The sequence below is a fragment of the Heliangelus exortis genome, chromosome 1 (genome assembly GCF_036169615.1).
Source record: "Heliangelus exortis chromosome 1, bHelExo1.hap1, whole genome shotgun sequence".
NCBI classification, from domain to species: Eukaryota; Metazoa; Chordata; class Aves; order Apodiformes; family Trochilidae; genus Heliangelus; species Heliangelus exortis.
In genome coordinates, this window is record NC_092422.1 from 138,381,083 (window position 1) to 138,405,434 (window position 24,352).

General features: G+C 38.9%; 1 protein-coding gene across 2 annotated transcripts in view; it reads right to left on the minus strand.

Moving 5' to 3' along the window:
* Positions 1 to 24,352, minus strand: part of DGKI (diacylglycerol kinase iota) — a 219,170-nt gene that overhangs the window by 56,445 nt on the left and 138,373 nt on the right. For both annotated transcript variants that reach the window (XM_071727048.1, XM_071727056.1), the window contains exons 21-23: positions 14,961 to 15,061; positions 3,963 to 4,042; positions 1,268 to 1,312 (exon numbers count right to left, since the gene is read on the minus strand). In XM_071727048.1, coding sequence (XP_071583149.1) covers positions 1,268 to 1,312; positions 3,963 to 4,042; positions 14,961 to 15,061 — 226 coding nt within the window. The remainder of the gene's footprint in view (positions 1 to 1,267; positions 1,313 to 3,962; positions 4,043 to 14,960; positions 15,062 to 24,352) is intronic.

The window sequence follows — 24,352 nt, forward strand, 5'->3', positions numbered from 1 at the left end:
TCTTCATTTTACCCCAGGCAGTTTCCCACACATGGAGCAGCCAGCAGCCATTTAGGTTAATTTATAATGAGTGAAAGAGAATTATACACGCTGGTTTTTTTAGCCAATTCACTAGACACTAACTCTGCTCTAAAACTCAGTTCCAGGGCAATGATTAATACGAATGTTAAAATTATGAGGTTACAAATTGGACAGGGAAATGCAGACACAAACCATGAACTGGTATGAAGGCACTAAGTCCAACAAAACATGCCAAATTGTGATTTTTCATACTGCCTTCTTGCACTCAGCACATTACAGCCTTTCTTGACCCACTGGAATTATGCATCACTCAGATAACAATTAAGCCCCAAGAAATTATCTATAATTTCCTTGTGGTGGGTTCCCCTCAGCAGCCTCTCTGTGTACTTTCTCAGTTAACTCATTCCTGTTGCACAAGACTTGCATTGTTAAATCTAGGAAAAGGTTATCAACACTGTGCAAAATTATCTTGTGATCCCAAGCCCTGCACCAACTGATCACTCTCTCTGTGTCTCCCTGTGCTTCTGCGAGATCAGCTCAGGAGCCAGAAGAGGTAGTCCAAGGTAGTTTACTTTTAGTTTCAGCATTGTGATATTTTACTGAGAGAAATATGCATTCTTGCACAATCCTCCTAGCTATAAAGGTAAATCCTGTATTGAATAATTTGTACTAAAAAGTTTTAAAATGCACAGAAATATCAATTTTGAACACCAGCCACCTAAAAGTAGAACCTGTTTGTCACATGCCAAAGATACATTTGTGTCCAAAGTATATTAAAAAAACACCCTGAGGACTGTGTTTAACCAGACGTAGAGGAGTGTGATGCAAAGTTCTTAAGAAGTTAGGCCTGGTAGCAAACCTTTTTTCTCAGTGATAGACTTTAGTGCTACAGCTATGCAATAGAACACATTGTGGTTCAGTTTCTAAGACAGAGAAACAATTTTACTTTTGTCACTTGTCCTACAGGACACGTTCTCTTACTTCAACATGCAAGGCACTGCTATTGCACTACCACTTGCATGATCATGCTGTGCTAATATTAAAAATTATTCCATAAAGTTTGCTAGGAAAAGGATTGTCCCAGGTAAAGTGGAATGAACATCCAACATTTGAGGGCAAATTATAATCAGAATTCATCTAACACATGGGTATCTAATAAAAACAAAACCTAGGTTTAAATGTAAAGAATGCATTCACATTATTAAGTGTCTTTTTGTTCTGATACTAAAAGGAAAGCTTATCTTACCTGGTAATGAACTCTCTGTGTAGTAGAAGGTACTGACTGTAGGTCCTAGGAGGAGAAAGACATGTCCACGATGAAAAAAATTAAAGAGACAAGAGCTGTTGCAGTTGTAGTCTCTGAAGGAGTTGGGCAAATGCAAATAATTTTGAAAGTATTTCTCACTAGTTTTAAATATCTTAAACACCACAGAATATTCATGGACAGATCACTTAGAGTTTAGATTTGCATGCATTTGTACAAAAAATGTTTTTTAAAATATAGATATTATGATAATGGATCTTTACCATACCATAGTTATATTTGTTCCATGAAAACTATTAAAACTTAGAATATCAGAGGTAAAATGAAAGAAAAGATCCTAAAACCCATAAATCCTTTTTTTGCAAATATTTCTGAATGAATAATGCACTGGCAGTTCTTCCTGTTTTAAGACAACTTCATGTCAGGGAGATCATAATACAATGACCTTGGTATTTACCAGGCTTCATTAATCTTATTTATTTTAATAGAGATTTTATCAAATAGTTTCAGGTCATGACATAGCTTTCTAAAAAGCCTGGCCTACACACCAGAGCTCCCCAGTTGACATACAAGTTGACAGCATGCAGAAAGCCTTGACACCTCCATTCCTGGTAAATGGGTCTGAGCCAAATCAAGCACACACAAAAAATTAGCAAAAACCCAGCAAGAGGTTAGAGAAACTCATTCCTCCACAACCACAATTCAACCAGAACTTCTAGCTGTACTTCCTCCAGAGCTGTACAACTTCTTGGCAACCTACACTGGCCATACAAGGTTGTTTGACTGCAGTCTGAGATCTCATTTGTAATCTGCAGAACACAGCCTGACGTTTATTTCATTGTAATTTTCTATCACCAGACACCTCAAGTATGTATCACTTTACATTAAGGTTTTATGTCTGGTAATAATAGCCATGCCTCAAGTCTGAATGTTCAGAAATGCATTTAATAAAGGAAATCCTGGATTGTGTGAGTCTGACCTCACTGATTTGCAACTGTCTCAAAAGAGCAATTTTAAAATGAATAGCCCTGGCTTGGGTGGAGGAGCTGGCTGTCGAGAGCTAAGCAGGGGTGATCCCTTGGGGTGTGATAAGAGCTATCGGGTGGAGGCTATTCCTCTTCTGAGCACCAGCCTTCAATGCTGGGACATCCCTCCAGGCACACTAATGGGGCTGGAGCAGAGCAGGGATGGCATCAGGAAGAAGCCCCTTCCCTGAGGGCCAACCTTCAATGCTGGGACACCCCTGGAGGCACGGATGTACCTGGTTAAATGGCTGGAAGAGAGGAGGAATGGCTTCTGGAAGAAGATAAGAATTGATGACTGGGTAGGGCACTACACCCTTCTGCTCCCCTCCAGGCAGCCTGCCTGCTAATGACCCTGGCTGACTGACAGCTGCCCCCTGGGAACAAAAGGACTCAGGGGTATATATTGCTGTCCATGTTCTGACTGGGTCGTCTTTTGACCCACCACCATTACTGCACTGGACCCTGTCCAGGATCAGCACCATCCTGAAGAACCTCGCTGGACAGCTGGACCCCTGGTGGTGACTCTCTCTCTCTCTCTCTCTCATTTTTCCCACCTTCTTACCCTTTATTTCTCCTCTCTTCACTCTCTTTCTTTCTTACCATTTCTTACCACTTTTTCTCTCCCTTTCTTAGATCTTCTTTTCCTCTCTACCTCTTTTCTACATTTTTGCCTGTGTCAACTGTCAAATAAAATCTGGTTGCACTCGACCATTTTCTATGGTTGGACTTTGTTTCACGTATCAAAACAAAAATAAATTTTAATGTTACCTCGGACAGTAACATGGATGAAATGCAAAAAAATTGAGAGTTTATAGTGAGATACTAAGGCCTCAGTTGAGGCTGCAAATGCAAAGTTTCAAAACTGCAGGAAAGTCAGGGTCTCCCAGAGTTCAGTGGGAGGGATGAGGTTCATAGCTTAAAGATAAACCACCTCTTTAGGAATCTACTTAATGTACTCACACTTGTGAATGTTGTTGAATGCTATCAGTAAAAGACTAAAAACAATCAGAAACAGTATATTCATGAAAATACATTAGTTTTGTCACTAAATGCATTCACAGTTAAAAATATTCAGCTAATGGGACATTTGGAGCCTCTCCTTCCTGGACTGTATTGTAGAATGAACTCTTGTGAGGCAAGGTGTTAAAGACAATTAGAGCAGCAATATTAGAGCAGCCACAGGAGCAGACATATCTGTGTATCTGGAAACATCTAGGTGAGATTTGCAGTGTTTATTGGTGTCTCAGAGTACTCCATGACACTATTAGAGAATGACATTTGTATAGTGAGGCCCACTTGAATTTCATTATATTTGTCCTTCCATAACACACTTTCTAATCACTAATTGGTGTCATTTTAGCAAGGTATATTGAGAGTCCTTGGTATTCAAGGAGAAATAAACACACTCAACTGTGCCAATTCTGTTATCATTTAAAAAGATGTATGCCTTTTCATTTCCTGTTTAGAAACTAGTTTTCTGTGCTACTCCTGCTTTTTTTCTCATACTGTACCTCTAAAGGGTTTTTTTCAGAAGTAGGTAAACTGCAATACTCTTACTATATCATCGTTGTAAATATTAGACCTCTGCACTCATAACTGAACTAAGAGTAACATTGATTAATATCTGACACCTGAATTCACAAAAGCCTCACCTCTTGTAGACGGTCAATGTACATACGACAGGTCTCCAAGTCACAATCTCCTCGCACAACTATAATTCCTAGAGGAATTGCTGAAAAATAAAAACCAAAGCAAAACCTTTTTAACTGAAGTCTCTTGAACTTTAAAAGACTTACAAATATGCTCCTTGATTGCTTTTCTTCACAATGTCCTCACAAAAGCTTCCTGCTATCTAAATCTTATAACTCATTTAAAAGCAAGAACATATTATTTATCATTAGTTTCACCCAATCAAAGATTCTATTTTTCCACTGCCTTTCACACTGCAAAAGGTAAACCATATTCAACTAAATTGAGTTCATCATCAGATGGCAATGTCAATCATTAACCACAAAGAAAGGATCATACCACAGAACAAGAACTTGGGAAGGTGCTCTTAGACATAGAAATAAGAGAGTTGTATTTCATTTTCAGAACTCTTAAAAGTCTACAGAAATTATTTAAAGTCATGAAAGCCAAAGCCTGAAGTTACAACCCAATTTCAGAGAAAACTTTCCAGCACTGTGTTATTTTGATGTAAGGCTGCTTTCAAGTCAAAACGCATCTGCACGCAAAACTGACACATCTCCATATTTTTTCAGAGGAAAAAAAAAAAAAAGCAGTACTTGTAAAAATACAGCAAGTAATTCCCCTCAGCTGAGGCTAGGATTTTTAATAAGAGGAGATTTAGGTTTTCTGCTCTTGCAGCCAAAAAATACCCCAAAACAAACCCACAAAAAGAACAAAAGAGATACATGTGAATCCACAAAGAAGGTACCAAGGGAGCTACCTACTAAGATCTCATTAAATAAAAAGAAAACAAGTGAAAACTCTTGAGTACCTGAATTTCTAAAACTGAATGACTAAACAAAGTGATTCATTCTCCCTGAGGGGTCTTTAATCAAACAGTTGCCAAAAAAAGTAGGGGAGCAGCAGGAAAGAGACTTAAATCCTCCTCTGAAGTATTCCAGAAGGAGAGCAAAATATCAGCTTGTAAACACTTTTGGTAACCGAATAACAAGAAGCAGCATAAAATCACTGACAGTTCTAAGATAAATAGAAAAAACAACTGTGCTACATCTCCTCCTACTGTTCAAGATAAATTGATTAAGAGGGAGTGAGATTTATCTACTGAGGTGCTCTTCATTCTGGTAAGAGAACGACAGCACTAAAAGATAAGGGGGAATGTAGGTTATATTTTTGTAGCCCACTGAGGCTAGAAGCACAAAGAGCAACTCAGTGGTCTCAGGGAGGAGGGTAGGGGAGGACCTACAGCAGTTCAGGTCATAGGCCTCAGAGGCCAGCATAGAGCACTGGGAACACATCAATAATGCTGCCAGCATTGTGTTTGGAAAGCAATTCGAACAGCAGAACACCTATGGACCTGGGAAGACCAGAAACTGGGAAATAAAGCTGGTGGGAGAAACAAGAAAATAAAGAAGGGATAGGCAGGAGGACCAGGGAAGAAGGAAAGAGCTCACACTTCTGCTGAAGCATCACTGACATCCAATAGTGATGTCAATTCATTTTCAGCAAGGCCAGAAGGGAACAGTGCTCATGGCAACTTCCCAGATTTTTTCATTATGGAACAAAAACTGAAAGACAAGCAAGCAGAATGAGGGTCAATCACAAGGTTTGCTTTACTCACTCCAGTGCTCTGGGTTACAGATTCTCTTTGCTTAGTGTTTATTTTTGTTTAACCTGCTCTGACAGGAGACCCTTAAGCTCTGTAGAGAGTACTTAATGGCTATCTAGTTTCAATTCAGCAGATCCCTCTGCAGCCCCTACTGAAAGAAGCATTTGTTAAATTCAAATATAGCATTAAAAATGGATTGCAGCAGGCACAACTACACCTCCAATAACTACAGAGCACTAAGGAGCTGCACTAGGGGGTCACAAACTGTCACCACCAATTTTGTCTCTTTTCTATTGAATCCTTCCTTCCTGGAGGTATATGCACTTAATAGGGACCAGAGTTTTGACCTGCTGAAACAAAGTAGCAAACACAGAACTGAAATCCACAACTATCACCATCCCTGGCAGTCTACAGGAGAAGGACCTTACAAACATTTGGAATTCTAAAAGAAATCCACCAAAATGTCTGAAAACACAAATAGGCAATAGATAGTTTACCGGCAACATTTATGGGCCTCATCCACACAAGTGAATAAAATCATGATTGACAGGTTTAATTAAATTATATCTCATCTGTTCTTGAGGGTCAGAGAGCAGCTCTGGAATTCTGGACTTGATCATTTTGTTCTTGAAAGGAGAAGTGCAACTTTTGCTGCCTGGAAATTCTGAGCTTGAAGCATCTATGGCTTTATGGGTTAATGGCCAGCTAAGGGAATAGATGAGTAAGGTAGGCCCCAAATGGTTCACTGTCATTTGAAAAACATTTTAGGTTATTACTGGATAACAGTATAGGCTAAAAGGTTTGCCAAAGGTTTTGTGAGTTTGGTTAGGTTTTTTGTGGGTTTTGTTTGTAAGACTCAGTTGACTTGCAGCAAGGAAAATGATTCCGGCCTACCTTTATATCATAAAACACTGGAAGTACAATGCACCATGCAGCCAGGATTTTCAAAGTGCTTCACAGTCACTGTTGCTTGAAAGCAAAAGCAAATTTTTAATGACTGATAATGGGACTGAAATTATGGGATAGTTGCTGATTCAGCTGTGCTATGGAGCAAAATGAGTTATGATGAATAAGGCAAAGAATTAAGAGGCACAGCATTCAATGTCATTGTGAGCACTTCAAGAATAAATTAACTTCTACCTTTTCTGTGTAACCATGTCAAGATGAGGATGCTGACAGTACAGAACAGGTCTGTGGGAACCCAGGTGTTATTAGATATGCCAGACGAGAGGTGGGAGGACAAAGACTTAGATTAAGAGCACAGGCACTGCAGATCAGCTTTCCCATACACTGCTCACTCCTGTGAACACATGGACATTTCCAGATACAGGAATATGCCAGAAATAAAGGACAGTCTCAGATCACGAGCCATTCAAATGCCAGGTATTTTTCTCCGGAGGTACATTCTCTTCTGGCCCTTTACATGTAGCCAGGGAGCTGTGGATACAGGCTCTATGGTGATGAGCAACATGCAAGAACCTCAAGAAATGAGAGAGGCAGACAGTTCCATCATATTGTGAACTAGTACTGTGTAAAACTTTTTGCTCTCTGTATGGCCAACCAAAATCAAGTATCAGAAGGAGGACGGTGGTGCAGCTGCAGCAGTCTGGTTAGAAAGATGCTATAATTGATTGCAAGATTAATAGTAATATCTTAAGTCCTCATTAAATTAGCTATGGAATTTATAAACAAAGAAGAACTCTTTCACCTATTAACTACCCATTATTCTGAATACCTAAGGCTAGCAAACTCTTTCATAGTACTGAGAAACACAAATGGAAGAAGCCTGCTAATACTGCATGTGATACCATGAAGGAAAAATAAAATTCAATTAACTTCCCCATTTATTGTTATGAAAGGATTCCATTTGTGATCTAAACACCATAATTAACCCACTCAAATCCCAAACACAACAGCCTCAAGACAGATCATTAAGGTAGGTGTGAATGCCAGGAAAACTCATTCCAAGTCTGTCATACCTCAGGGAACTTGGGAGATTAGACATCAGGTCGTAAATGTTTAATGTATCAAATAAAGGATCCTCAGTATGTTATAAGAATGTTATTTTCCTCAGGGGCTTCCACTGATATTACAAATGAAAAGGACCAAGTAAGATCTTGGGAGAGAATTCTAAAATATTCAGTCATTTATATTAAGAAGTTTGGCTTTTTCAGTATGGTTTTAATACAACCAAGTCTGTACAAAACTTTTCTTACCACACCAAACTAACCCATGTGTCTCTTCAGATCCTTTTTCTTTATTGTACCGACAAAAACTAAACCTATTCCTTAGGTTCATTTGTTGCTAGATTTTTTGGCAGTAGTGGTTCAACTTTACAACCTTCCCATGTCAAGAGCTAAAGCACAATGAACGTGGTCACTGCCTGCAGGCTCTCAGTGACTTCTTCTATATCCTGCCACAAAAAGGAGGAAGCTGCCCAAGTCAAATGGAGAACTTGTCACAAACACTACACAAAAGGAACCAGATTATAGAAGAAAATTTATGAAGAGCTAAAAGAAAACAGGCAGGGAATGGATATCATGTCAAAGAGATGGAAGAAGAGGTCTGTCTGAACAATGAGTAAAAGTTTAGGACTAAGAAAAGGAACAGAAATCTAAGATGAGACATCTAAACAGACTGAGACAGGCAGGAAGGAAGTGTGTGGGATGAGAAAGCCAAAGGGGACAGCCAGGACTGAAAAGGCAAGAGTGAATCATATCAGAAAAGTAATAGGAAAGGAAACAGGAGAGGTAGAATATGCACAGAAAAATCTCAGGTAAAAGTCTGTACCAAAAAGACTATAGTACCATACTATAGTACCATTTCCAAGAAAGTCTGAAATGAAACTTGTGTTTCCTTACTCCTCTAGGGTAAATGCGTATTTGTATCTATTTGGAATACTGCCCAATGCTTCTAGTTTAGAGGAGATGGCAAATCTGCAGGTTACAGTTTTCCCAATAGCTCAAAAAGCAGAGGAATATGTTGAAAAGTAAGTATGCCCCACGTGTAGTCTAGACAAGGTAGATTTAGATTAGATATACAAGAACAGATTGCTCAGATAAGATGTGCATACCCCTCCTTGCAACTGTCTAAGGCCAGCAGCTTCAAAAGCCTGGTTTATTGGAAGATGTGCCTGCCCTTGGAAGGGGAGTTAGAAATAGATGATTTTTAAATGTCCCTTCCAACCCACACCATTCTATGATTCTAAAACTCAAGGATATGAGATGAAATTTCAATGGTTTGGACTTACTCATTCCCACCAACCCAGATAATGCCAGACAATGTTAAATAAATGTTACTATGACTACAAGATCAAGAGCTTGAAGTCAGAAAAAGTCAAGACTGAAGTTGTGCATTTCAGCACCCACATATATATTCATTGCCCTCCTCCCTTTATTATCTGATCACATTCTACTTTTTCCTCTGTTTTACTCCTGTGTCTTTCTAGCAGGTCAGCCAAAGCAAGCAGTGCAATTCACTGGGCTGTCTGGACATGACCCACAAAGTTTCATTCATCAAAAAGCAATAAGAGGTATTTCCTTTGACACAAGCAATGCTCTAGGCAGCTTCTTTGCTTTTGTAATTTCTGTTTCAGTTACAAACATTTATCAGAGGTTTACATCTGTATACACCAGTATGAGAACCTAGGAACTCAGTGGCAGCAGAGTTGCCAATATTTAACTCACTGCTGACTTTTAACCCTCTGGGTTTTATCTTGCTGGGTGACTTTAAGCAACACATCCAGTCCTTTCAGTTTCAGATCTTATTACATCACTGTGACAGAGAAATGCATGAACTAGCTATCTACACAACACATGTTAAGAAAACAAAGCTCTTAGAGCAAGGCAGTGACTTGCAAACAAAGTGAAATTTCCTAGACAAGTCTGTAGGTAATTTCTTCTATCACAGAGCTTCTACTAAAAGGACACCAAGCACCTCAAGAGACCTCTTGACAAATACATGACCATTGGTGCTTTCTTTACAGGACGGAAGAGGAGATTTGTAGCTAAACAACTCATCTCACCTAAATCTATCCACATTAAAGTTGCTTTCCAGCAAGAGGTGGTTTTCTTCAGTGCAAATCCTCCCTGTCCTGACTCCATCTGCTAATTCAGGTTTCTCTCATCATAGCAATCACCTAGCAGGAGGTCCTCTGCTCCCCTGTGCCATGTACATTATGGGTTTTCAGGATTTCAACACAAAGGCCTCAGCAATGACCTTTCCTTGCATAGGTAGTTGCTCAAAACCATACGGAATAGTATCTAAATCAACTTCACCTGTTGTATCTCTGAACTTTAGTGTCAGAATGCATTTCATAGATCAGTGATTCCCAAATTGTGCTAAGTATATTGCTGATATGAGGAACCTACAGGATCTTTGTACATCTACACATCCTAAATGACTCCCATGCTTGTCATTCCATGTACCTTTGTGTTCCTACAATAAGAACTCCTAGGATAACCCCAAGCCCCCCCAGAAAACCCGCAGAAATTAAAGGCAGGAACTCATACAATGTAGACATCTGGCTAGATACAATCAGAGAGACAAGAATTTGAGGTTAATATCATGTCATGTTACACCACAGACACACACACACAAAGATTGTTCAATTGTTACACATATGGAACTAACATTTCTTCAAAAATTGCTTTATAAACTAGTGTGCCATTTCATTCAAGAGATATAGAACAGGTGACTCTGTGTAAAAGACAGTGTGGGAGACCCAGAGCTGTTACAGGGCTGAGATTTCTTATATTACCACCATGTAGTCAGGTATGATTCCTCCTTAATCTTAATAGTATTGAGCGAACTAGGACTGACTCTCCATCATTAGAGCATACAAAACAATAAATTAATGGCAGTAAGAACTTATGTACTCTATTAAAAAACCAAACCTGTAGAGCTAAAATGGTGGTGAGCTATTTCACAGTTCCATCTTCAGAGTACGTATTTGTAATAGTGTTGGCAGGAAGGACTAAGGGTTGAAGACTACTTGGTCACTATTGAGTTTATGGTTGGCTGATTTGTTGCTGATTTTTTTCTTAATATAATTAATTTCTGCATATACCTCCACTGCCAGGAAATTCTTAATACCACATATGGAACTAACATTGAAAAGGGGAAAACAAAATGCCATAAACAGAAAGATTTCACTATTTTAAAAATAACTCAATTATTCCTTCACAATGCTGCTTTGCATCACGGTTTCCTGCAAAAACAAGAAATCAGAGAAATTGCAGAGTGCAGGTAAGAGAGGCAGAATAAAAATCTGTCCATCTAGAAACATCAATCCAACTCATTTGTTGAATATGATAGTCTTGATCATAGTGATGGAATGTACAACTATGATATTGGGCAGAAGGAGGCAAAGCTGGTGACTAGGGTTACAAGTCCCTGGGAAATTTATAGGGAGATGTTAGAGAAGACAAATACATTTGCAGCAAAGAAAATTACAATGTAACTAAAATGCCAACATATATCCCTTTCTTAAAAGAGTGCATGGAAGCATTCACCCCTCCTCACTGAACAATCAATAAGCATCCTCTGTACCATCATCAATCATCCCATAGACAATACTGAGATGCTGACAGAAGGATGAATGAAGGCAAAAAGAAGGAACATGGGGAAGAAAGGTACAATTCAGCAACGGCGTCTTAGTTAAATGCCAGCTGCAGTGACAAGAAAAGCAGAAAGAAACAGAAGAAGAATGGGCTAAGAATGGTCGTGCCCTTCAGAGGACAAAATGACATTCTTTAATTGCTCAGGAGGTTTTCCAAATGGTCTACCTCCAGCAGTGTGAAGATTAATCTTCATGGAACAGTTTGCGTGACAAGTTGTTATATGCTGGGGAGTGCAATTTTTGGTGAAGTAGCTGATAGAATCATATCAGTATTTCAAGCAAACAAGGGGAGCAAAATGTATTTGCTGTGAGTTAAATCATCCAGATTGTTGCACCAACATCAGAGCTTTCAAAACTCTATTATGGAGATATGTAACAGGCATAAAGCCATAGTAGCTTTTGTGTTATTTTTCCTTCAGGGATAACAGCATAACTGGCTTTCTTTTCCTTTTCAGACTGCTGCAAGAGTCAAGTTTGGTTGACAAAATATTCTGGGATATAATAGTGTTTCTAATGGGAGGGAACGGATAGGAAGTATAGTATTCTGGAATTAAATTGCAGTTATTCTGCCAAAGCCTGGACAGATATGTAAACTGAGTCTCTTGCAAGTATCTAATGAGATCTGCACCTGAGAGCTAGAGTCATGCTGAAGGAAGGTAGCCTCACTGACAGTAACAGGTCCTGTAGAAACACCAAAGCAGAAACCTGGCTTTTGTATTTTACTAGTGCACAAGTATTATCTGCATATAAATTTTTAATTCCTACTGACAAATGTTTAGTTATATAGCTGCCACTCACATGTATTTACTTTCACTCCCCTCACTCCATAATCACTTTCTTCGGTAAAGGAAGAAGAGTCACCTCTTCTCCCTCAACATTCCCTCCTTCCTCCTCCTTTAGCTAAGTAAGTTTTAGTGACAATGCTCTATGAAATGAGTCCCTGATGAAGAGGTAGTCAGCACACTTACTTCATATAAGTACTTAGCATATGATAGAGCCAGGCAGATGGCAATCCATAGACCTGCCACCAGAAACCCATTTAAAATTTATCCAATTATCTATGTCAGAAACGCAATTAAAATGGCTATATGGTCATCTTTAAAGGAAGATTAATGTCATTGTCCACTTTCTTCCCTCATAAAAACTTCAGTTATGCAGGCCTCTAGTGTAACCATGCAGCTTGATGACTGGCTAAGTCTCAGTTTCCAGAGGAGATGTGAGCATCTTGCAGTAAATCACTGAAAAACTGGGACATTAGGTTGAGCCACAACCTAATGAATGTGGCTCAGTGAACCACAGAGATGTTCCATTTTTTACATCCAGGAACTCAAGGAACTGGCTAGAATATTTTTAAAAACTTGCCTTCTGAGAGCATGTCTCTTCCTATAAATAATTTCCTTCTGTTGTAATTTGCATCACCCAGAAGTCCTCAAATCAAGATCAGCCTCTTCAAAACTAAAGGTTGGACAATTCTGAAAGTGTTTCTTTATATTCTCTGGTGTATGTCCAGAGAAATAGGATAGTGACCTTCAGTGTGTTCTGTAAGTTTTATGTTCTTACACAGGGTTTCCCTAATAACTACAAAGGTTAAAGTGAGGTATGTACTCTGGCTTATTTTGAATTAATGGGAATTTTATTTGCTTTCTCATATTTTAATATAAAATTCATAATGCACAAGCATTAATGAGACAGTAAAGTAAGAGAGAGAGGAAAAAAAACTTCATAAAAAACATCTAGGAAGAATACACAAATCCAGCCATGTTACATGATCAAGTTACATGGCCTTGCAGCAGCTTGAAAAAGAAACAAAAGCGTCTTACTGAAAACGGTCTGGCAACTCCTGCAAACAATCCATTTAACTCTTGATGGGCAAGCATCTACTTTTTGAATGCAAACCTTTTAAGCACACATCCAGCAAGTAATCAAATACTTCTTTTAAGCTAAAATCTAATCTAGAACATTCTCTGGCACTTTTTATAAGCTTGTCATGTTTTTTTAGCAGATGACCAAAAAATACTCATTTACAACTGCAGTGATAACAACATTAAAAGTTGCATATTTTGCATCAGAACATTAAGGACTAGCTAATATATACTAAATACACAAAAAATTTACGTCTGCAGTGCAGATGGATGAGGGTAGTTCTTCTCTGATGGGAAATCAAAGGATGAACCAACCAGTTTCTGACAGGGTTGAATAGATATGGGTTCAGTACGGCCTAAAGTCTACTTAAGGTCTAACTCTCAATTTAAACTTGAAGCAAAATCCTCTCCAATAAGCCATAATCCACATCCTGTTAAAATTCTTCTTAGTCCAGTGATGAAGGCTTTGATTGCTTTAATTATGACCAAAGTCACAGAATCATAGAATGGTTTGGGTTGGAAGGGACCTTAAAGATCATCCAGTTCCAACCTCCCTGTATGGGCAGGGACACCTCCCACTAGACCAGGTTGCTCAAGGCCCCATTCAGCCTGGCTGTGAACACTTCCAGGGAGGGGGCAGCCACAACTTCCTTGGGAAACCTGTTCCAGTGTCTCACCACCCCCAAATTAAAGAATTTCTTCCTCATGTCTAACCTAAATATCCCCTCTTTAAGTGTGAAACCATTTCCCCTTGTCCCTCACTACACACCCATGTAAAAAGCCCTCCCCTCTTCAGAAATTGTAGGTTGTAGGCCCCCTTCAGATATTGGAAGGATGCTATAAGGTCGCTTTGGATCCTCCTTTTCTCCAGGCTGAACAACCCCTAACAGAAACTTTAGAAAACACTATTAGGAACTACAGTAACATTTCAGTTCTTTTGTTGGAAGGAGAGCTGGTAAACTGGGAGAATAAGGAGGGATTGAACTGGAGGGGTAGAAGTGAAAGAGTTTAACTATCTTCCAACAGTAAGATAAGCAAAGCAATTAAAGGATTGTCATCCTGCAATTGCCACAGAGCTCCGTATTACAGAGGGAGCCGAAGCTTTGTTGCACAACAGTCATGCTTGTAATTGTATATGAATAATGAGCCAGATGTAAGAACAAGACTATTAAACTATTATCAAAAGCTGCCATGTCCCTCATTGATTAATGACTCCATGTGTCACCAAGGAAAGGAACTCTATTTTAAAGTATGGATTGTCACTATCAATGTTGCCAAAGCAACCGCCTGTCTTCCTTTGATTTACCCCTGAATGTGGTAATTAAACCATTATATGAGGAAACAAAACTGTGATTATTCTTTCTGTGACTGAAGCCTGTTAAAGAATAAGGGACTAGGGAAACCAGATTCACTTCCCAAGATAAATGCACTTGTGCAAGAACCATGTTCAAGGTCATAGCACAATTTCAATATGAAATTAATCATGGTTCCCCCCTCAGTTTCAAATTTGATGCTAAAATCTCAAATAGTTTCATACCCTAGTAGAAACCCAGCAAAACCCACAGAAACACATGGATAAAGAAAACGTGTGAAAAACACTTACTTTACAATAAATAAAATCAACTTGCAGAAGGCATAATTAAGAAAACAGGTGAATTTTCTATATGTGCATTTTATAGGGAGTATTTCTATAGAGATAATATGTACGTGCATATAAACAAATAGATGAATATACATGACTCATCCAGAAACATATGCACGTCTCTGTGTTTCAGTTTCTTTGCTATTATTGTTTCAGGTTTTTCATGTTTTTACCACAATTATTCAAAATGTTCTACCAAAAGCAGCTACATTCTGGCTTCTTCCAACTTACAAGCTTCCCGGAGTTTTTCCTTGTCATAATGTAGCCCCTCATATTCTTGTAAATTAATCCTGTTCACTCGGATCCGCAGGCGATCTGGGATGGAATGAGGACTGGAAGAAAAAAAAAAAAAAAAAAAAAAGAAAGAGAAAGCATCTTAGATGAAGTGTTCCATGGAGGAGCAAAATGAAAGCAGTACATCAAGCAGTAGATCTGACACACTGTGTTTCAGGACAGAGATGCTTTCTTGGGAAGCATTTCAGGACAACCAGTTCTCAGCCCATCAGAACATCCACCCTGATATCTCTGGAGGATCCTCATGTTCTGGGAAACAGGCAACAAAAATGTAACTAAGAGACAGATTTCCGCAGCAGTAAGTCCAATATACAGAATCCGGCAGGGCTTTCAAAATCAAATAGCAGCACAGGAACCTTATTTCTACAGATTCCATCCAGATTTAAATCACTCAACTGTCTATATGATTTTGAAACATTCAGTGGGCCCCTACCTATAAATCTGTGTCCATATATCAGTAGAAATTGTCCTGAAAAAACTTTGGTTTGATTTCATGCTGGCTTCCACCTTAATAATATCTATAATTTGATTTTTTTAAGCTTAGCCGAATTCAATGTAAATTCACTTGCCAGCATTTGCATTTTTCCCTTTTAAAGAAACATGGACAGCCTATGTATTATACTTCATATATCACGTGTCTGTCCTGTAAGAACTGGCCCCTGACTTAATTAAAAGTAGATTTTTATCCTGTGCTTTCACTTAAAGATCAACTATTTTCTATGTTTTAATATAGTTAGTAGCCAAACTCTGCCTGCATGAATACACACACTGCCTTCTAAGAGTTTAAATAATGTGTACTGCCATAAATATACAGGCTTACTTTTTTCTTTGTCTCATTTTCAACATATTTGTCCCACAACATTTGCACCGCCAGTTTAAACACCAGTCAGGAGAAACTACATCTGAAAAATGTAAAATTTACTTTCTTTTTAAATAAGCAAGCAATTTTTTTTTTGACCTGGCAATACTGCAGACCTGACAAAGCACATGGTTTGTGGCCATCTCTTGGTAGAACCACTGGGATAGCAATAAAAATTATTTCAGCATTTTCTTGTTACTAATTACATCGGAGTTTATTATCTCTTTTGGTACAAACAGCTCTTTCACATCTGGACAGATGGAAATAAAGATTGAAAATCAAGTTCCAGGTGGGGGGAAGATGTCTATTGGCACAAATATTCTTTGCCTAAAAAGAAATAAATAGAGGATAAGTTGAGAGTGCTGCCAAAACACTGTACTCAGTGTTTGCCCCTGTACTCAGCGCTGGTGAGGCCACACCTCGAGTCCTGTGTCCAGTTCTGGGCCCCTCAGTTCAGGAAGGAGATTGAGGTCCTGGAGCAGGTCCAAAGGAGGGCAACCAGGCTGGTGAAGGGACTCCAGCACAGATCCTATGAGGAGAGACTGAGGGAGCTGGGGCTGTTCAGCCTGGAGAAGAGGAGGCTCAGGGGAGACCTCATCACTCTCTACAACTCCCTGAAAGGAGGGAGTAGCCGGGGGGGGTTGGTCTCTTTTCCCAGGCAACTCTCAGCAAGACAAGAGGGCACGGTCTCAAGTTGTGCCAGGGGAGGTTTAGGTTGGACATTAGAAAGAATTTCTTTACCAAGAGGGTGATCAGACATTGGAATGGGCTGCCCAGGGAAGTGGTGGATTCTCCATCCCTGGAGATATTTAAAAAGAGACTGGATGTGGCACTCAGTGCCATGGTCTGGTAACTGCAGCAGTAGTGGATCAAGGGTTGGACTTGATGATCTCTGAGGTCCCTTCCAACCCAGACAATTCTATGATTCTATGAAAACTGGATTTTAAGGCAATAAGAAGTAGCTGCACTGAAGGAACTCACATTCTGAACAGAATTTACTACATAAGTGATGAAAAAATATTTAAGACAGATGAAAAATAGCTGAGAAGAAACCACAAACCCTTAACAGTGGCAGCAAGACTGACACACTCAGAAACATATAGGCTGCCCAATATTTTATCCTGTGCTGACTGACAAGAACTGTTGAAAAGTCCTCAGACATCAGCAAGCTGTCTGTATTTAAGCTAAGCTTTTACATTTTGGGAGCAGGCAACTGGGATGGTAACTTCCAGCACAATTTTAGGTGACAGCTTCTAAGTCAGTTGTCCTTGTATCATCCTGCAGAACAGCCTCCACTTGCAGGCTGTACAGCTGCCTCAGCAAATCAGAGAAGATGAGTGTCTACAAATGGAGGGGAAAGGTGGAACAAGAAGATAATTTCACTGAGTCTGACACATTTTGTTTTCTTTTCTTTTTCAGACCAGTTTAAATGTCACCTTGCTGGCTGAGAAATTAACGAATAATGTGAGGAACTGTGTTCCCTTCCAAATTCTATAAAATACAAGTTCAAACCCTAAAAACATAGATTTTATTTTTGGCCAAGAAAATATAAGAAATTGTTTAAGTAATTAAAAACAGGAATTTAACTGCATAGCCTTTAGGGAGAGAAAAGAAATAATTCTTTGCATGTAGTAGAGTTCATAAAAATGTCTGACAGCTCTGAAAAGTGAAGTCTTTTATGCACTGGTACAATATGACAAGAAACTAAGCTGTTTTTCCCATAATGTTCTGCCACTGCACATTATGATGAAGGCAGATCAATCTTCCAGAGGATCGGTCACAAGCTGGAGGTTGTTGGCAGGTGTAGGGAAGGGACTGCTTCTGAATTATCTCTACTGCTTTGAACTCAGCTGGGAGGAAAATTTATTACTATGATTCTATGAAAAGGGGTGGGGGGACTGGAGAATTCAGTGTATTATTTCTGGTGTAATGCTCACCCATGTTGAGGCTGTAAGACAGCCATCCTTACTATGTGCTGAATTAAGCCAAGTGTAAAACAATGCTAAAAGCTGTCTCAAACTGTTGTTTCTCCTGTTGAAATCTTGAATCAACCCTAGTTAGAACTCTACAAAACATATCCCAAACATATTGCAATCCCTAGTTTAAAATAACCACTTGACCAAAAACTGATACTGCTGGGCATGATTTACTCATCCCCAGCACAAGGTAGGTTTCCCCTCCAAACCAGAACCACACCATAGCTGCTCTCCATTTGCTCTTACCCATTTCTTCCTTGGTGGTACAGAGCTCATCTGTCTATAATGCTCAGACTGTCCCTTCAGCTCCATGAACCTATGCTGCATATAGCAGCAATATTTTTGTTGCTCCAGTTCTTCAAAAGAACCCTTTAACTACAAAATATCTAAGAGGATACTTCCCATACATTTCCACTTTTGGAGCATCAGTGCACGGTATGTGTTCAAATTTGCTTCTATAATAAAAATACCCAAGGACAGCATCTGAAATGTTATGTATTACCTGAAGAGAAATAATTCCTTTCCAAGATCAGCTGTGGGAGGCTAATCATCTGACAAGTCTCAAGATTTTCCTGTTCTTCAGTTTCTCCTCCTGTTCATCCTCTTGTTATAAAGACACGGAACTACTGCTACAGAAGAAAGCTTTGTGTGCTAAATATACAACTGGGGATAAACAGAACTTGCCATTTTGCCCATTTGAAAATTGTAGCTATCTTAGTGATAAAAATATATCTTTAGAAAAAGCAGCTTTCTAGAGAAAATAAGCTTTTATATATGAATGCTGAGGTCCCTTTTACAGGATAGAGATTATATATACTTAGCTAAGTCCAGTCATAGGTGATACCTTCATAACTCAAGTACATATATAAATATATAAATGTATGTATGTGCATATAAACACCTATACATTTGTACATATACACACATAAACAAACCAAACATTTATTCAGTGACTGAAATCCAATGGTTTTGTTCCTGATTTATTTGCAAATACGCTTTGCTCTGCAAGCATATGGCTGCTGGCTATCATTATATTAATATCTCACTAAATTTTATTACCTATTCAATATAGCTTTATGTTCACTATGTGAGCATTCATTCTTTATGCTGTCAGACTGGCATTTTACACGGGGGAATATTGTCCTCATCAAGCAACTAATTAACTCATTCACACTCAGATCTTATGAGCTCCATACAGAGCTCTGTTTAATAGCTGAGGAAAACACTTCCACCATCAATACTCCTGTAGTCTTCATAGATATTAGTAATAACCCATGTTATTATAGAAACTGCACAATTTATCTTGTTCACACCAATTCAGAAACCACAAAGCTGAAGTACATCAGCATGTTCACTCAAAAACTAGTAATAGGGTGATGAATGTCACTGGAAGTGAGCATTAGTGCAGCCGTAATAAAAATGGATGTTTTAGACACCGTATAAAACAACTTGCTCAACTGTAATGAAACAAAGAAAAGCTTTCCACATATAGCAGTAAAAAATTGATAAACAAATTCGGGGGAACTGCTGAACCGCAGTTCAACCTAAAATATTTAAATTTCTTACAGCTATTATTCTTAAAAATGGTGAATTAAGTCATGAATGAAAAGCAATTTAAAGTACAGAAGAATGAATTCCATTACCTCCTAAAGAATCTAATTAAGAACCTCATTACCTAAGCACAGCAATCCACAGAATTATATCCTAAAGGTCATGTGCCCCATGAGACCATAAATACAGATTCAGGTCAACCGAAACATTCTGCTTCATTCATGTAGATTAGAGATAATGGTTTCATTTAAACACAAAACTAAATATCAATCTTCTCAAATCAGGAGCAGAGATAGGCTGGTTTACTGTATCAAATTTTATTTGATGGACTTTTGATTAGCATGGACCAGAAGTGCACGTCTGGGGCATTATTAAATAACAATCCAAATGAGCCTTGTAGAAAAGCTATGCATATTATTTAGTTGGAACAAACTATGAAAGATTCTACACAGTTGTTATGAGGTCCTTTCAAAATTATTCCACTCACATAGAAAACAAGGCCATGTAATTTCAGTTATAGAGAATTATTTTCTTTTATCTGCAAAATTGCTGAACAGAGCAAGGAAATCATATTACTTTCTACCAGACAAACAGATTTGACTTTTCCACAAGAATATAGAAGATCACCCAGATATTGAATAATTCCTATTATAAGGAAAAGGACATACTTTCTGGAAACTCTCAAAAATTTTTGACATGAACTAAAACATAAACAGTTAATTTTTTATCTTTTTTAAATCTACCCTTCTGTGAAAAATTATCCATCCCATGACACATTAGGTTAAACACCAGAGTCTGAAGCACTCTTCTTTACAGGAGTAGGTCTTAGGAAGTCAGCATCATGCTAAATAAACTTTATAAGGTGAAGTAATTTTTAACATTACCCATCCAGTTGTTGGAAGCCACTTTCCAAAGAAAACATAAGGTATGCATTGCTTTGAACTATAGAATTTTTGGAATTCTAGGAGTGTTATCATCATTACTCCCACCCACTTTCTCCCCATCACCAACAAAACAAAACAGCAAACAAACAAACAAAAACCTACAAAAAACAAAACAAACACGCACACAAAAAAACCCAACAACAAACAAAAAAAACCAAACAATAACCCAAACAACTATAAAATGTAAAACCACAGAGTTTTGACAGGAAAGAATGGGAAGTAAATCCTTTTTATTCTACGGCTTCTTCAAATACACAGAATGAAAGCCACACACACTGAGGCTACCAGCAGAACCTGATCTACTACCAAGAATATACAGCTTTTAATGAAGCTGTGACTTTTTCCTTTCACACTTATTAATCATCAAGCAACAGGCAAGAGGATGCCAGCCAAATCACTTGGAGCACAGCTGGTTTTCCAAAGAAACGTGCTCCTGCCTCCATTCTCCCGAAGAAAACAGGCAGAGAGAGCTTGGGTCTCCTGCATAGAAATGTGACAGTGCTTCTGCCACACCACCAGGTTAATTTGACTGGAAAGACAGACTTTGAAATTATTTATGAACCCTGCAAACCATTTCTTATGTCACAGAAGAAGATAATAATGGTAACAATAAACAGCCCAACAACTCTACAGAATCCAGTGATGAATTTCTGACAAATCTTCCAGAATACAGCCCCACACGCATACAAATTTTAATATGATCCAGTAAGCTGAAAAGGTGAAAGTAAAATGGCCCCCCCTTGCGAAAATAAACTTTAGAAAGAAATCACACTCCTCTGGGGCATAATTGCAGTGACAGATTAATGAATCACCTATCTCCTAGAGAAGAAATAAACATGCAAAATTAATTATATGGTCCAGTATTTAAAACAAGTGGAAAAAGGAAACAGCCACCAGAGGAGAAGAAGAAATTAACCTTACTTTCGAGATATCAATGGCAAGAGCTTGAAAAGAATACATTACAAATGTGCTTTTTTCACAGTCATTATCTACTTAAAACATAAGAACTACTACAGCAGAGCAAAATCATCCAGCCTCACCTGATGGATAAAAGTCCACTGCGATATTAAGGCAAAGCATTTGCTAAGCTTTTTGCCTAAAAAAATACCTCAAAACATATAAGCTTCACCACATATTTTTCTTCTGTTTGATGAGGGTTAACTCATATAAAACAGGTTAACTCAGCTCAACCAAACTTTTTTTGCACTATCTTAGCTCACACTTGTTCCAGCAAGTACCTGAGCATTTTGCTACATGAAGACTAGACCCACACATACACTTAAACTTGTGCCAAAGTGCTGGGTACAATCCTGGGCTTTGTTTTCCCTCTCCTTCACTGTGCTGGCTGTAGGGCTCTCATACTTTACACTCTCAAGCACGGTGGGATTCTCCAACAGTAATGATCCCACTAAACAGAAGCCCACATGCTAAACAGGAAAAGTTGACAAAAGGAAGACTCAGGTCCCTATAATTCAGGTAATGGAGAAAAGGGGGGAGATAGGTTAATGTTTATATTAACATATAAATATAATATATATAAGCATTACCACCCTTAACTAATTATTAAGGATTAACTAATCATTCAGAGGATAGCTCATTTTCTGCCTTCTGCCTTGTTTCCTATTACACTTTTTTAGACTCTTCTCCTATAGACAACACCCATATTCAGCCTAACCCACAAAGCTGATTCTGGTTGGTGTTTGGACTTCTAAAAGCAAAAAATTATTTCCTATTGCTCCCTTGCTATTGCAAAGGTTTTACACACGTACCTCACTGCAATTATTAACCTGCAAAATCTACGGAAGAGTATAAACCATTTACCAATAAGGGGGAAACTTGTATTTCCATTAATGCATGTTTTGTAATTTAAAAAGCTGAAAAATAAAATCACAGCATTTCAACAGTGTTTATTTCACTTGTAAAAGGACAGTAAAAGCTATGTAAGTCAATTATGTTTGGGTTTTCATATGGTAATTTTTTTTTCAGAACTCTTTTGCATCAGTGCACTCTCACATGTGCATTCCTCTCATCTCAACAGAACATCCAGCTGGAAAATGCCCGTCTTCACCTTCTTTTTAAAAAAGCCTCAATTTAAAATGCAACACTTGTATTTACCTATCCACCCTGTGTAAGCATTTGAAAAGGATCCCACTGCAGTTCTACTGTTTCTGCAGCAAAGACAGAATCCCTAATATTTTTGGCTGCTCTAAATTCCTTTCCATATCCTGCTGCATAAAACCTTATCTAAGACAGGCTGTATGCATCCCCAGGTCTCGGCAGAATCTGCCCTGTTTTTCAGTACTAACTGGAAGTCAGGCTCTTTCCACATTGTTCAACAACAAAAGAGGAACATTTGAATCTCAAAGCCACCACAATCCATATCAAATTTCTTTAATACCTCATGGGTTCTTATTTTAATTTGCCAGACAAAATAATTGGCAGTCACAGTGCAGTAGCATGTTTAATCTATTTTTACAGATTTTAAGATACAGAACATCTTTGACTTACAAATTAGTTTGGGGCTCAGGAGTCTCTCTCTCATCCTACCTTATCAAGCAAGACCTTTGAATGAACTGTATAAAAAATTTGAAGTTTATTTTCCAAGGGATATCCCTCAACTTGGAAACAATACCCATTTTCCCAGACCAGCAGCTTACCTAATGTTTTGTGTAAGCAGTAAGATTTATCTCAATTTTTTTTCTGGAGGCTTGCTTTGATACTCAGTCTGTGAGGCAAATTATTTTTATCATTTTCCGCTCTTCAGCAAAGTACAGCAAGTAAGACCCAGAGATAGGGTCCACTGACTGGAAATATTTTCTTGTTCACAATATAATAATTAGGAACTTGCAGCTTTCTGAAATTTCACAGAATCACAGAATGGCTGAGATTGGAAGTGTCTTCCAACCACCTGCTCAGTTGAGGACCACCTAGTGTAGGCTGCCCAGGACCATATCTTTGGATGGAGACTATAAAACTTCATCTGGGCAACCTGTGCCAGTGCTCAGTCACCGTTACAGTAGAAATATTTTTCCAGAAGTTCAGAGACAATTCTTTGTGTTTCAGTTTGTACCCATTACCTCTTGTCCTGCTACTGGGCTTTGCTGAAAAAAGCCTGGCTCTGCCTTCCTTAGACTCTCCCTTGAGATACCTGTAGACATTGATGAAATCACACCCAAGCTTTCACTTCCCCAGGCTAAACCAACCCAGATCTCTCAGCCTTTCCTCATTGGAGGAATGCTCCTCAGTGATCTTCCTCACCCTTCACTGACTCTGCATCCCTCTCATGCCAGGGAGTCCAGCCCTCCAGGTGCTTAGTAGAGAGCAAGGATCACCTCCCCTGACCAGCTGGAGATACTCCTAATGCAGCCCAGGATACCAGTGGTCTTCCTTGCCACAAGTGCGTGCTGCTGGCTCATGGTAAACTGGGTACCAAGGTCTTTTTCTACAAAACTGAAATTTGCTCTTAAAACTACTGTCCTGGTTTGGGCCAGGATACAGGTGATTTTCTGTCTTGTACTTTTGCTTTCAGCTAAGTCTCTTGTAAGTAGTGGCACTTGCTGGAATTAACAGCAAGTTTCTCAGTCAGTGTCTGCTTCTAGGACTGATAACACTCAATGTTTATAGTTGCTGCTAGAGACTGGTGTGCAGAGCCAAGGACACTGCTCAGCTCTGAGGAACATTTTACTCTCCAAGAGGTATAAATAGGTCCCACCTGCAGCCCTCCTTTGGGGAGGAACGGACAAGATAGATGCCAGAATTGACCAAACAGAGTATTCCATCCCATACACGTCATACTCAGTATAAGCTTCAGGGATCACAAGGGTCAAGCCAGCTTCCTGCCCTTCCTGCTTCCCTTTCTTCACCCGTTCCCTCTTTTGCTTTGGCACCCTGGGAGGATTCCGTCCGTTCCTCTGCCTGAGGTCCTGATCCATGAGTCTGTGTGTTCCTGCCTCCAGCTCCCGACTGCTGCTGATGCCAGGAGTCCAGCCTGGACTTTGC